General features: G+C 33.9%; 3 protein-coding genes across 6 annotated transcripts; 1 reads left to right on the top strand and 2 right to left on the bottom strand.

Moving 5' to 3' along the window:
* On the bottom strand, window positions 495-3,287 carry LOC107634960. Of its 3 annotated transcripts, XM_021121727.1 has the most exons (8): window positions 3,147-3,274; window positions 2,990-3,044; window positions 2,009-2,354; window positions 1,819-1,912; window positions 1,327-1,448; window positions 1,072-1,215; window positions 873-962; window positions 495-755 (listed from the first exon to the last, which is right to left on the bottom strand). In XM_021121727.1, exons 3-8 carry the CDS (start codon window positions 2,333-2,335, stop codon window positions 705-707), a joined length of 828 nt encoding a protein of 275 aa, XP_020977386.1. In that variant the 5' UTR covers window positions 2,336-2,354; window positions 2,990-3,044; window positions 3,147-3,274; the 3' UTR covers window positions 495-704. The 3 variants fall into 3 exon arrangements, with proteins under 3 accessions (XP_020977386.1, XP_016193785.1, XP_020977385.1); XM_016338299.2 differs by lacking the exon at window positions 2,990-3,044 and having other exon boundaries at window positions 3,147-3,287; XM_021121726.1 differs by lacking the exon at window positions 3,147-3,274 and having other exon boundaries at window positions 2,970-2,990.
* On the top strand, window positions 4,139-7,671 carry LOC107634959 (digalactosyldiacylglycerol synthase 2, chloroplastic). Of its 2 annotated transcripts, none has more exons than XM_016338297.2 (5): window positions 4,139-4,303; window positions 4,681-5,026; window positions 5,425-5,691; window positions 5,794-6,143; window positions 6,754-7,671. In XM_016338297.2, the coding sequence occupies exons 2-5, from the start codon at window positions 4,745-4,747 to the stop codon at window positions 7,355-7,357; spliced, it is 1,503 nt and encodes a 500-aa protein (XP_016193783.1). In that variant the 5' UTR covers window positions 4,139-4,303; window positions 4,681-4,744; the 3' UTR covers window positions 7,358-7,671. The 2 variants fall into 2 exon arrangements, with proteins under 2 accessions (XP_016193783.1, XP_016193784.1); XM_016338298.2 differs by lacking the exon at window positions 4,139-4,303 and adding an exon at window positions 4,417-4,466.
* LOC107634958 (ATPase ASNA1 homolog) lies at window positions 8,736-12,266 on the bottom strand. Its single transcript, XM_016338296.1, has 7 exons — window positions 11,919-12,266; window positions 10,974-11,098; window positions 10,332-10,482; window positions 10,001-10,111; window positions 9,662-9,800; window positions 9,441-9,556; window positions 8,736-9,196 (listed from the first exon to the last, which is right to left on the bottom strand). Exons 1-7 carry the CDS (start codon window positions 12,177-12,179, stop codon window positions 9,020-9,022), a joined length of 1,080 nt encoding a protein of 359 aa, XP_016193782.1. The 5' UTR covers window positions 12,180-12,266; the 3' UTR covers window positions 8,736-9,019.

Here is a 12,272-nt window from a genome sequence, read left to right as displayed (position 1 = left end):
CCTTTTTGTAAAAAAAAAAAAAATCTATAAAAGATTTTATTAGAATTATTTGACCCTAAAATAGTTATCCCAAAAAGATAAAACTAATCAACACTTGTAAAGACCATACAAAATTACCGACCATATATTTATATTTGCAAAATTTTTAACATAATAAATCATTAAATCAAACTATTTTGTTGATATGTTAATACATGAATAAATATTTAAAATCTTTTTCACAAAATACATAGAAATTTTTTTTAATCCTTAGATATTCGTAGAAGCAAAACTCACAATATTCTCTCTTCATTCTCAGCATTCAAACGCCATGCATGCTCAAAGAAAATATTGGCAAAACTAAATGAACAAACCATACATCAAACATGAATATCACTTGACCTCAAGAAAAGTTAGTCTAATTTACCCTAACAATTTTTTTTTAATCATAATGAATAGAAGACCAATAGAGCCTCTGGGCAGAATATGATATGGAAGATATACAGTTAAAAGAATTGAAGGAAAATAGAGAAAACTTATGGGAAAAAAACAATTCTCCATTTACAATTAGAGATTCTAAACATCTACAGAACATTCTCAGCCATTAACATAATAACAGACATTCATTTCCATTCTACATAGTTACAAATATGGTGTAATAGTACTACTAATTTTGAAACTCACTTCAATTCTTTTCTTACACTATTGAGCTATGGTTCCTTACTTCAGCTACTGGTGGGAGGAACATGTGAATTCTCAATAAGCATCTCAAGTCTCTGGTCACAAATAATCACAGAAATCAGTAAGTAAAGAGAATTTTTCAAACAGAACAAATAAATATAAATTCTTTAATAGATAGAATCCATGCTATATTAAGAGAAGGGAAAACAGACCTTTACTGATTTGTTGACTTCTTCAAGTTTATTAAGCAGCAATCCTCCGGGTGATCTGCGGTCTAGAGCGGAATAGGCCACACCCGGTGTCTGCAGATGAGAGTATGATAGTGTTTTATATGAGAAAAATTCAAGCATTGTAGAGCTCTTAGAACTATATGCTGCAACATTTTCAGAAAAAATGGCTGTTATATTATACCTTCCAACTTTTTGATGGTGATCTCATAACAACTGATCCCTCAGTTGCTGCAGGCATATGATCCATGTTTTCCACATTTGTGCTCGGAGCAGTCAACTTCCTCCGTACATCTCGCAAACTCTTTGATGCTTCTGTTACAATAACCTGCAGATCAATTCCAGTCCTTCATGATCCCCCCCTTTTAGTGTTATAAAGTGGAAAAAACCACTACTGTTAAAAAAGAAATTGTATGTATGGGATCATATTTTGTGTCACCTTTCTGAAAATATCAGGATCAGAAATTCCTTGAATCTGTAGTTCATCTACAAGTGCTGCTTTTCCACGTGCAATACTTTCGACACGGAAAGTACGGATTCCATATATAGACTGCAGGCAACCTTGTAAAAGAACGGGGAAGAAAATTGTTGGAGTGCATATTGAACATCAAGTAGATGAGGTTTCAACAAGAAGATCAAAGCTAGGACTTTGTCCATTTTAAACACAATTGTTACTTCTCTTAATTTGAATGATATAAAACATCCTAACACACAACTTATAAGGTGATAATACAACAGCAACAACAACAAACAACAACAAAACCTTATCCAACTAGGTAGGGTCAGCTATATGGATCAAACGACACCATTGGATCCTATCATGTATCATGTCTACAGTGAAACTGTTGACACGTAATAAGGTGATAAAGGTTCGTAATTTAAACAAAGCATGGCAAGGAAATGATTTGGTAAATAAGGTCTGCATGAGTACCTTGTTCAATAATAATATCGATCACCAGAGAAAGAGGTATATGCCTCTCAATCGTCACCGTCCCCCAGAAGGGTATATATGAAGGCCTTGACACCTTACAAACAAAGGTTGAGAAAAATAGTCACCTATCATTTCTCATTTCATTTCCCGTATTACAAACTCATGATCATACAACACTATTAATGCATACCTTGTAAACTATTTCGGTAGGAGTGATGTATAATCTACGAGAGGACAAATCCTTCCGAAGCACATACCGCCTGATTGGCAGGTAAAGCAACATAATAAGGCCAACACCCCAAGCCAAAGCCAGGAGCAATGATATAGATAGCCATATGACCGTATCATATTTAAGGCTATTGCTTGCGAGTTCTTCGAAGGATGCCGAATACAGTATCTGTTCCAAATAATCTTCTTGCCCTTTATCATCATCACCTGATTCGGACATAGGTTCTGCAAGTATCTGATCTTTTTGTGACCTCAGTTCTGGGAGGCCATCTGCATGACCCATCAACATCTCTTCCAATGATGATCCACTATTAAACAATAAAGGGTCACATATAGCAAAAGATTAGGTCCAAAAGTACTATAAAATCTTTTCTCCTCGTTCAAGAAGTACACACACAGAACATTTTGACATACAAACTTCCAAAGTTTTCTACATAGAGACATGGCGAGCATTCGCGCACATACACACATAGTTGAGTTTTTTCTTTTGCATTTTTTCTGATCAGTAATCTCCTAGTTACAGAGACACTTATGCCGAACAAGTATCATTGAGGGTTAGTTTTCTTTCTTAGGACCTAATCTTTTACTGTTCTTGCAGTTGCTTCAGTAGAGAGGTGTAAGGGTTTATGCAGCATATGATCACACTGACTTAGCTGAACTGAATTGAATTGCATTATAAAGAATACAGAAAACTCATAGCACTAGTTTCCAAGAAGCTTACCAGTAATTCTTCTTTTTTAAATGTATTTACACATCTAAAAAAAATTGAAAATAACTTGACATCTTTCCCACACTATTATCATTCAAGACAAAAAATGACAACAAAATGCAATAGCTAAATCAAACAACAAAACCATCTTCACATAACTAAGTAAGAAAAAGGGGAGGGAGGGGGCGATTAGAAAAATGAAATAAACACAAACAGCATGGAACGAGTTGTCACTTGTCTCAGAAGCACGAATTGAAGTTGGTATCAAGTTTCCTTCTTTACCAAACAGCTATATAGTAATTATAAAGAAAAAAAAAGAAAAGATTACTACGAATTCTTCAAGTAAAGTGAAATGGGGGTATGAATATGATGAGAAAGGTGAGAACTTTACCTTGGAGTTGGGGGAAAAGAGCACCAAACGTTCAACTCAAAGTGAAGTGGAGTTTCCAGAAACAAGAACGATGTAAGGAGCTTAGGCTTAGAGTTGGCAGCTAAGGAACACGTGCCAACCAAATTTGGACACAAATATATGTTTCTTAACGATGTACACTCAAATTAAAATCAGGAACTAAAGTAAGTTATTAATATAAAATATATATTAAAAATAAATTAATTTTAGTATATAAATAATATTTTTTATTTTTTTAATGTGAAAATTATAATTTTTTTTCCTAAGCTATATATAAAAAGAATGGATTACTTAAAGAACTTATCTTTGACTTTATATTAATATCGACTATCGAATAATTTTTACCGTATCATCTAGAAATTAAAAGATAAGTTATGTTTTATTGTCTATGAGTATATCATAAATATATTTTATATATTTTTTTAATACATAAAATAATAACATTTTTAATTAATACAATATAGTTTTAGTTATATAAAAATAAAATTTTAAAAACATATTAAATACAGTTTAAAATTACCTAGATATTTTTAGAGTTTTATATCTAGAACAATACAATTTATACAACAAAATTAATTATTTAAAATTTATACTATATATTCAGATGAATTTAATTTTAGTATACTAATAATATAAAAAAATTTATATAATCATTCAGTTATATTTATGTATTTAAATTTTTTTAAAAATTTAAGAACAAAATAAAACTTAGGAGTATTTTTAAAATTTTTATCAATCTTTAAAAAAATAAAAAATATATACTTTACTCTTGTTTTTTTAAAAAAAATGTTATTACACTAGTTTTTCTTTTTTCTTTTCTTTCTCTTTTTTCTTTCTTTTTTTGGGTAGTGATTACTACACTAGGTCGGTTAACCCATTATTTTGTTTTCTTTTAATAATTTGTGGGGACTAGATGTAAAATTGTAATTGGTAGAAAACCGTTTAACGGTTCGAAAAGCTGACTAGGCCATACGTCACCGTTTCGATACACATCGAGCATATTCTCTTTCCTCCTTTGCGTTTTCAACATTCTCTCTCTCTACTCCGCCATTGATTTTCCACGAATTTCTCTCGCTAGCTTCAAGTCCCTTCCTTCACCACAACACTTTCATTCTCCCTTTCTTGTTGATTTCTTCAAGGTACATTTTCCCTTATGAACAGTCTCTTACTTTTTACGCCATCAAGATTATTCCATTTTTCTTCAATTGTTTCTATATCTATATGTAAAGTCTGAATTTTTTGGGTAATCGAGATTGGAAAAACAACAAGGGGCCAAAACTGGTATCTGTGAGTGCCAATTAGGTGTGTTTTGGTTTTGAAATGAGTCCTGATTTTTTCTGATTCTCTTTTTGGTCTGACTTTTTTTAATGGTTTCTTTATTAGTGGTCACTGATCAATTTTTTTTTCAATAGAAATGAAAAAGCAGATAAAAAATTACTGATGAGTATTAATTAATTTTTATTATAATCTATGGTTTAAGACATAAATGCAGGCTAATGTTTGTTCTCTATGACAGTTAAAGCAATTAAAGTGATTTTTCTGAGGTAGGATGAGATTTTGCTTTTGAACCTGAAAATCAGATGGAAAAGAAACAGCATATTGCAATTTTCACCACTGCCAGCCTTCCATGGCTAACAGGAACAGCTGTGAACCCTTTGTTTCGCGCTGCATATTTTGCCAAAGATGGGAAAAGAGATGTAGTTTTGGGGATCCCTTGGCTATCTTTGAAAGATCAAGGATTAGTATACCCCAACAAGATTACATATGCTTCACCCTCGGAGCAAGAGCAATATATCCGTAAATGGCTCGAAGAGAGAATCGATTTTGTGCCAAAGTTTAACATAGAGTTTTATCCAGCAAAGGTGATGATTCCTCTCATTGTTTTTACTATTTCCCTTTAATAGGGATAATTGCAAGTTAACACACAAAATCAACATAAATGACATGCAGATGTGCAATTTGGAGATCAGAAGCTGTTGGCCATCATGAAAATATATGCTTTTTTTCTCTTTAAATGGTTTATAAAGGATGTTTTAAATGGGGATATGCGATCTTTCATCACTGATATTTTCGTACCAATATGTTTGTCTCTCAAGTCATCCGATCCATAGATTGTAACCATCTATCACTGTTTAGAATTCTTCCATTTCTGTTCCTATTTGCTTTTGTAACCAGCTATCACGATGTCTTATTGCTGTATAGTGTTGCTAATTTATGATTTAGTAAGTAGTTGCTAATGCATGATTCATTTATAATGTAGTTTTCGAGAGATAAAAGGAGCATTCTTCCCGTGGGAGATATTTCAGAAATTGTCCCAGATGAAGAGGCAGATATTGCTGTTCTTGAGGAGCCCGAGCACCTGACATGGTATCACCATGGGAAAAGATGGAAGACTAAATTCAGGCTAGTTGTAGGAATTATTCACACAAATTATCTGGAATATGTGAAGCGAGAGAAGAATGGAACTGTGCAAGCATTTCTGCTGAAATATCTAAACAACTGGGTTGTTGGTATATACTGTCACAAGGTAATTTATTATATCCTCAAGGCCTTACATAAAGAAAAAAGGTTTACACTTGCAAGCATTGCATGCTTGTTTTCTTGGAGTTAATTAGCTATATAATTTCAGGTAATTAGACTATCAGGTGCCACCCAGGATTACTCTGACTCCGTCATTTGTAATGTACATGGAGTTAATCCAAAATTCATTGCCATCGGCAAGAAAAAGAGGGAACAACAAAAGAATGGAGAGAAGGCCTTTACCAAAGGTGCATACTTTATTGGGAAGATGATATGGAGCAAAGGCTACAAGGAGCTGTTAAAACTTCTTCGTGTTCATCAAAAGGAATTAGCTGGGCTTGAGGTTGACTTAGTTGGCAGTGGAGAGGACTCCGGTGAAGTTAAAAAAGCTGCCGAAAAGTTGGAACTTCCAGTTAGAGTTCACCCGGCGCGTGATCACGCTGACCCTGAATTTCATGAGTAAGTTCCCTACTGATTTACTCGCCTTATGTTTTGGCTTCATTTTAGTTGAGATGATCTACGATAGAAGGTTTTGCTTATTGATAACATGATGTATTGTGGTGTGTATTTTGGAAAAAGAAAAAAATGGAAGTCTGATGTGATATTCATTGCTCAGTTGGATTTTTATCAAATTTATATATTAATTGTTATTATTTAGTTGGAAATTAATGAATTCAAAAAATTTACTCTATGAGATTTAGGCGATGGAGTTGGGAGAGAATTTCGTATTAATTCAGCTTTTCATAGGGGTTACTTTTCATCATCATGACTTATCGCCACACGCTATTGTGAGTTTGATTTTGAAAAAAGGGAGGGAAGGGAAGGATTTGAGGTATAAAACAGATTGAGCTTTCCACTTCAAGCACTTCTCTTCCCTTCATTTCCTTCCAAAATCAAAACTCACAAGAACACCCTTAGTGAGATGCAAATGTGTGTCATAATATGTTATAATTGATTCATCAAAATAAAATACAGAACTGCAATATTTTTGCAATCTCATGTCACTTCATAGTTGAGCTTCCTTTATTAAGAACATGTGTATATCAACATTTTTTTTTCTTTGTTGCAGTTACAAATTGTTTATAAATCCAAGCACAACAGATGTGGTTTGCACAACCACAGCTGAAGCTTTAGCAATGGGAAAAATCGTTGTGTGTGCCAACCACACCTCAAACGACTTTTTCAAGCAGTTTCCAAACTGTTGGACATTCAACGATGGCAATGAATTTGTTAAACTCATACATAAGGCACTGGCCTCCGAGCCTGCTCAACTCACTGACGCTCATATACATGACCTTTCTTGGGAGGCTGCCACCGAACGTTTTCTTAAGACTGCTGAAATTGACAAGCCCTTGGAGAGAAAACTGTCAAGAACTACTTCAAACTATATGTCTGCCACAATGAGTCTGCAGGAGAGGATGGAGGACGCATCAGCGTTTGTTCATCATGTGGCTTCCGGGAATGAAATTTCGCGAAGGATATTTGGTGCCATTCCAGATACCTTGGAACCAGATGAAGTGCAGCGCAAGGAACTTGGGATAACTGATACTCCCAAGAAAACTACTCCCAAGAAACAAGACGGTGCAACTTCAGATAGCTTGCAACCAGATGAAGTGCTACGCAAGGACCTTGGAACGAATAATACTCCCATGAAACAAGCCCAGGCAAATTGATATCGGGAGGTTTATAATTCGGCAAAATTCTTGTTCCTTGTTACTTGGGAAAAGGGAATTCTTGCCTGGAATTTTATTTGTAAAGGTGGCATCCTCGTATAGCATAGGCAGGTTTTAAATTAGTGCTGATTTAGGCTAAACCTTCTATGGCTATGAAAATGCTGCAAAATTAGTTTGTTCTAACTATTTCATTTGTTGGATGATTGTTGAGTTTCTCATTGTTTTTAGTTCAAAGCCAGTATAGTAAAAGGCACTAATAAAGCAGCCGCTTGAAATTTTGTTTTAATAATAAAGTTGAGTTAGTGTTAATGGGATTTATTTGAAATGTTTATGTTAGAAGTGATTATGACAAAGTATAGTTATCAAAACATAGTCCTGATGTTATTGTGAAGAGCAAGGGACCGATTGCCAAAAACTTATACTCACTAAATGAGCTTATGGAAGTTATCCCTTGGCTTTTGGCATGTTCTGCTGTCATTGATAAAGATCATTCAGTAAATATCATGAAATCTATTATATATTTCTATTACATATATAAAGAGAATTTCCTCTCTTATGGCAAATTTTGTTTTTTCTAAAATATTATTTTTCTTTTTATCTTATTGGTGAGATTTCAGATTTTATTCGTTTCTGATATCATAATAATCCAAATCCGAGTCGAACTAACCGTTGATTAGCCCTAATTTTGGACTCAATAATATACGCATTTTTCGAAAAGTAAAAAAAGATATAACCAATTAAGTTACAAATCTATGAATAATGCTATGGTGCATTATACCTTTCAAAGAAGAGTGAAAAACGAAAAAGGATCATGAACATGCCTATTTTCTCTACAGATTTAGTGAGAAACTTCACCTTGCACCAAATTCTATTCTTCGCCAAATAAATTCTCCAAATTTATATATCGTAAATTATTATCAAAATGAATAATCATATACATCTTATATGAATACAAAACAATTAGCAATTTGGACCTTAGGTTATCCTGCATTTCATTTGAGTTTGAGACTATCCATTGAACTCTCAACCCCTCTCTTGAATGTCTTTGGTTATAAAAAGAAAAAGAAAAAAAAGCAATAAAATAACAATGCTTCAAAAATATGCAACAACTTCTCGGTGAAAACTCGTATTTAGTTGTCTCCATATGAAGTTGATATTTGAGAATCGTTAGATGATTTGACAAGTTTGCCTAAATTATCATCTAATGGTTCTCAACTATGAACTTCACACGAAGACAGTAACTGCATGTAAGTGTTCACCTAATTTCTCTTAGTAGTTGATAACCAAAGTGTTTCTAGTAATGTCTTCTAAGAGAGATGAGTAATTTTTAAGTAGAGTCTATAGCATACATGTAAATCCTTATTTGACATGCATAGGGTTGGAATATCAATAATAGAAGTGCAGTTATCATTGAAATTAATTTAATGAAGTCAATAACAATTTGAGTGCAAAAAACATGCTATGGTATGACTTTGCCTAGCTAATAATTTCTTACCAAAAGAATCCAACACACAAATAAACAGCACTACCATGACTTTGGAAGATACAAGGAAGCAACATTATTCAACTAAATGAATCGACTTAATATGAAAGCTTCATCTATGTTTATAAACTTGAAAACCAAAAAAGCTAACAATGATAACTATTGATGAAAAGAGGTCATCAAACCTTTTGCTTCCCCTTTTTGAGTGTACTCAATTCTTCCTCAGCCTCTTGTAACTGATCCTTCAATTCTGATACTCTTCTCTCTAACCATTCTACTTGATCTCTATTAGATGATGGTTGGTAAGGTGTCAAAAAATGTCTTGAAAATCCTTTTAGAGCTTCAACCCCAGTAACCTATAAAGATCCCATAGTTGATCAAAGATTACTAAAAGTTCACAAAAGTCAGCTGAATTCAAAAGCAAAATTTTAGGTCCACTTTTGTTTTCGTTTTCGTTCTCAATATTTTCTATTTTTTAGATTTTGCGAACAAGAAGGCAAAAAGAAGACAGAATTAGAAAATAGGATATTATTGTCTTTAATGTTTTTACTTTTTCCTTCACAAAATCCTAGTTATTAACTCAAGGACATGAGAACTAACCTCTTCTGGGAGCAATGGCAGCTTGGTAATGTTAAAGTCGTCATATAACATGTAAAATTGATCAATATACTTTTGTTGCATTTTCATTCTCGCTTTAAGTAACTTGGATTCAACAACTACAAACATATAAAAAGCGGCAAGAATACTAATAAATTCATAATGCAAGACAGAGAAATTAAAAGTAGACATAATGAGATATCAAAGACATGGGAACACACTACCTTCGTCTTCAAAGATTACTTGGTTAATAACGATGTTGTGTGAGTCAATCTCGAACTTTGTAAGTTCCTGAACCAATCTCTCTGTTTCATATAATGAAAGGAACTCCGGAATACAAACGCAGACAAAAGTTGTCATGTCCTGTGATCAAGGAAAATAAGCAGATATGGTGATTGGAAAGCCTTCAACAGTTCAACTGGTTAAAATTTTATGCATTAACGATTCAATTTTACATAAATGGAGATACGAGGCCGAGCCTCGGTGCAATAGTAAAATTGTTGCATCGTGACCTGGAGGTCATAAGTTCAAACACCCTTCCACATGAGGGGATAAAATCTTACCGGATCTTTGAATTGCTTATTAACTTGTTCGATCACGTCCTTCATTCCTTCAAGCTTCCCAAGAACTGCATCTTCATTAAAATCATCATCCATTCCAAACATGCGAGTCATCTGTGATGAAAGAACAAAATTCGAATTATTCCATGACTGGTGAAGGCATGCAAACTCTGAACATATAATCCAAATAGTTTGGTGTTGGGAAATAGAATAGTCACAGACTCGTAGTTAAATCTGCATGGAATATACATATTTAAGGGTCCAGAATATTGAACTTTTCACAAATTGTTTAGTAGTCAAGGCAATAAAAGGAATTCATAAACCTTAATCATACCTGGTTAAATAAACCACCAAATTTATTTTTCAAGGACATCATTTTTCCAAGACCTTTCTCTAAAATTGATGGGAATTGCAAGAGTCGGAGTGTATGGCCAGTTGGAGCAGTATCAAAAACTATTATGGAATAATCCATTGTCTGCACCAATCTATATCGATTAAGATAGATCAATCCACAGTGAAGAGTAAAGAAACAGTTGAATTGAGTTAATAAGGGATGTTTAAATCAGAATAAAAAAATACTAGGAGCACCACACGTATTTAACAAACTTCTAGATGAATCAAGTATGCATTCAAGAGATTGGACTTTTCTTTTGCCAAATATCAGAAATGTCAATACAAATCAAGTGTCAAGATTCAACATTCTAAGCTTGGCAATAAATACATTCACTATTGTAATTTGTATATTCATAAATGTCCCATGAAATTGATGAGAAAATGTAATCCTCCATACTTCTATTCTTTCTGTTTGGCATTTGAAGGACTCCAATCCTCATATATGGGTTACCAACTAATTGATTCTACCGTCGTAAACATTACACACATGACATCAAAAATATCAATCATAATAATTCGATAGTAGACATAATATCAGGTCATATTTTCGTAGTTAAATAAAAAAAGATGACATCATTCTTACTTCAACATCTCAGCAAAGCTCATCGCCTCATCAATCCCAGGTATTGCACCTGCTAGCTCCGAGACCAGACCGTCCATCCCTTCAGAAGTGCCCACATCCTCATGCTCAACAGTGGGATCCACTTCCTACAATGGAAAACAATTAAGATAAAACTAACACCAAGATGAATGAAATAAAAATAAGATCATTTTGGATAACAAAAAAAACTCAAACAAACAATGATTCAAGTGTGAAGCACTCAGTAATTAATAAAAGGTCCAAGAGAGACAAATCATGTAACCTGAATTAGTAAAAGAGAAATAGTTAATCATTCAGATAAATAATTGACTCATCGATGATAACAGAATCATCATAGCTATACCCCAAAAAAAAAGGCTTTACTTTTCTACACTCATACAAAAAACTATTAATACCTAACCTAACAAGTAACAACATGGCTACACAATAGATCATACACAAAACTAAGCTTCACATGTTCTTCTTATATCACCAATCTCTCTCTGAACAATAAAGCGTGAAAATTGAATCCTTTACTAAACAGGAAAACCACTGCAACAACCTAAAAAGCATGAACATTGCGAACATTGCATATCTCATACACACCTATAAAAGGCACAACCACTATAAATCCACAAAACCACCAGTTCCAAAATAGAAAATAACAGCAGCAGCAACAAACAATACATAAAGTATGTGTTTTGCTTGGATAAACAATCAAAACCAACAAGCTTTCTTCTACAGATCTCAATTCAGGGAGCATAAGCAACTCCTCTTGCAAGTTGCAAATTCTCTTCACACAAGTCCCCATTCCCAGGGCCATTGATTCATTCAGCTTCGACTCAATTTCAGAAATTTGACCCAACAGCATGATAATCGAGTCCGAAAAAGGAAAACCACACACGAATAAGGCATAAAGCACTAAAATTGGGAAGCTCTAATCGGTACCATAGCATAGAGATTGGTGAAGCCATTGACCAAAGTTGGAGTCTTTGTGAATCGCTGTTGAAAAGCATCGCTGAGATTGTGAGCTGGGTCGGTGGAGATTATGAGAACAGAGTCGCGAACAGTGGCGAGAAGAATCGAGAGTATTGAGCTACATGTGGTTTTGCCAACGCCACCTTTGCCACCAACGAAGACCCATTTGAGAGTTTCTTGTTCTAGAATGTTCTGCACCGTTCCTTCTGGCAAACTCTGCTGATCCGCCATGGCCACACTGCTCCTGTGTTCTCTCTCCTCCTTTCTTTCTTTCTTTCTTTCTTTCTTTCTTTATGGGTTTGGTGTTGACTTGATTACGTCCCA

Source organism: Arachis ipaensis, chromosome B04, assembly GCF_000816755.2.
Source record: "Arachis ipaensis cultivar K30076 chromosome B04, Araip1.1, whole genome shotgun sequence".
Classification (NCBI taxonomy): domain Eukaryota; kingdom Viridiplantae; phylum Streptophyta; class Magnoliopsida; order Fabales; family Fabaceae; genus Arachis; species Arachis ipaensis.
This window is presented reverse-complemented; position numbering and strand designations above follow the sequence as displayed.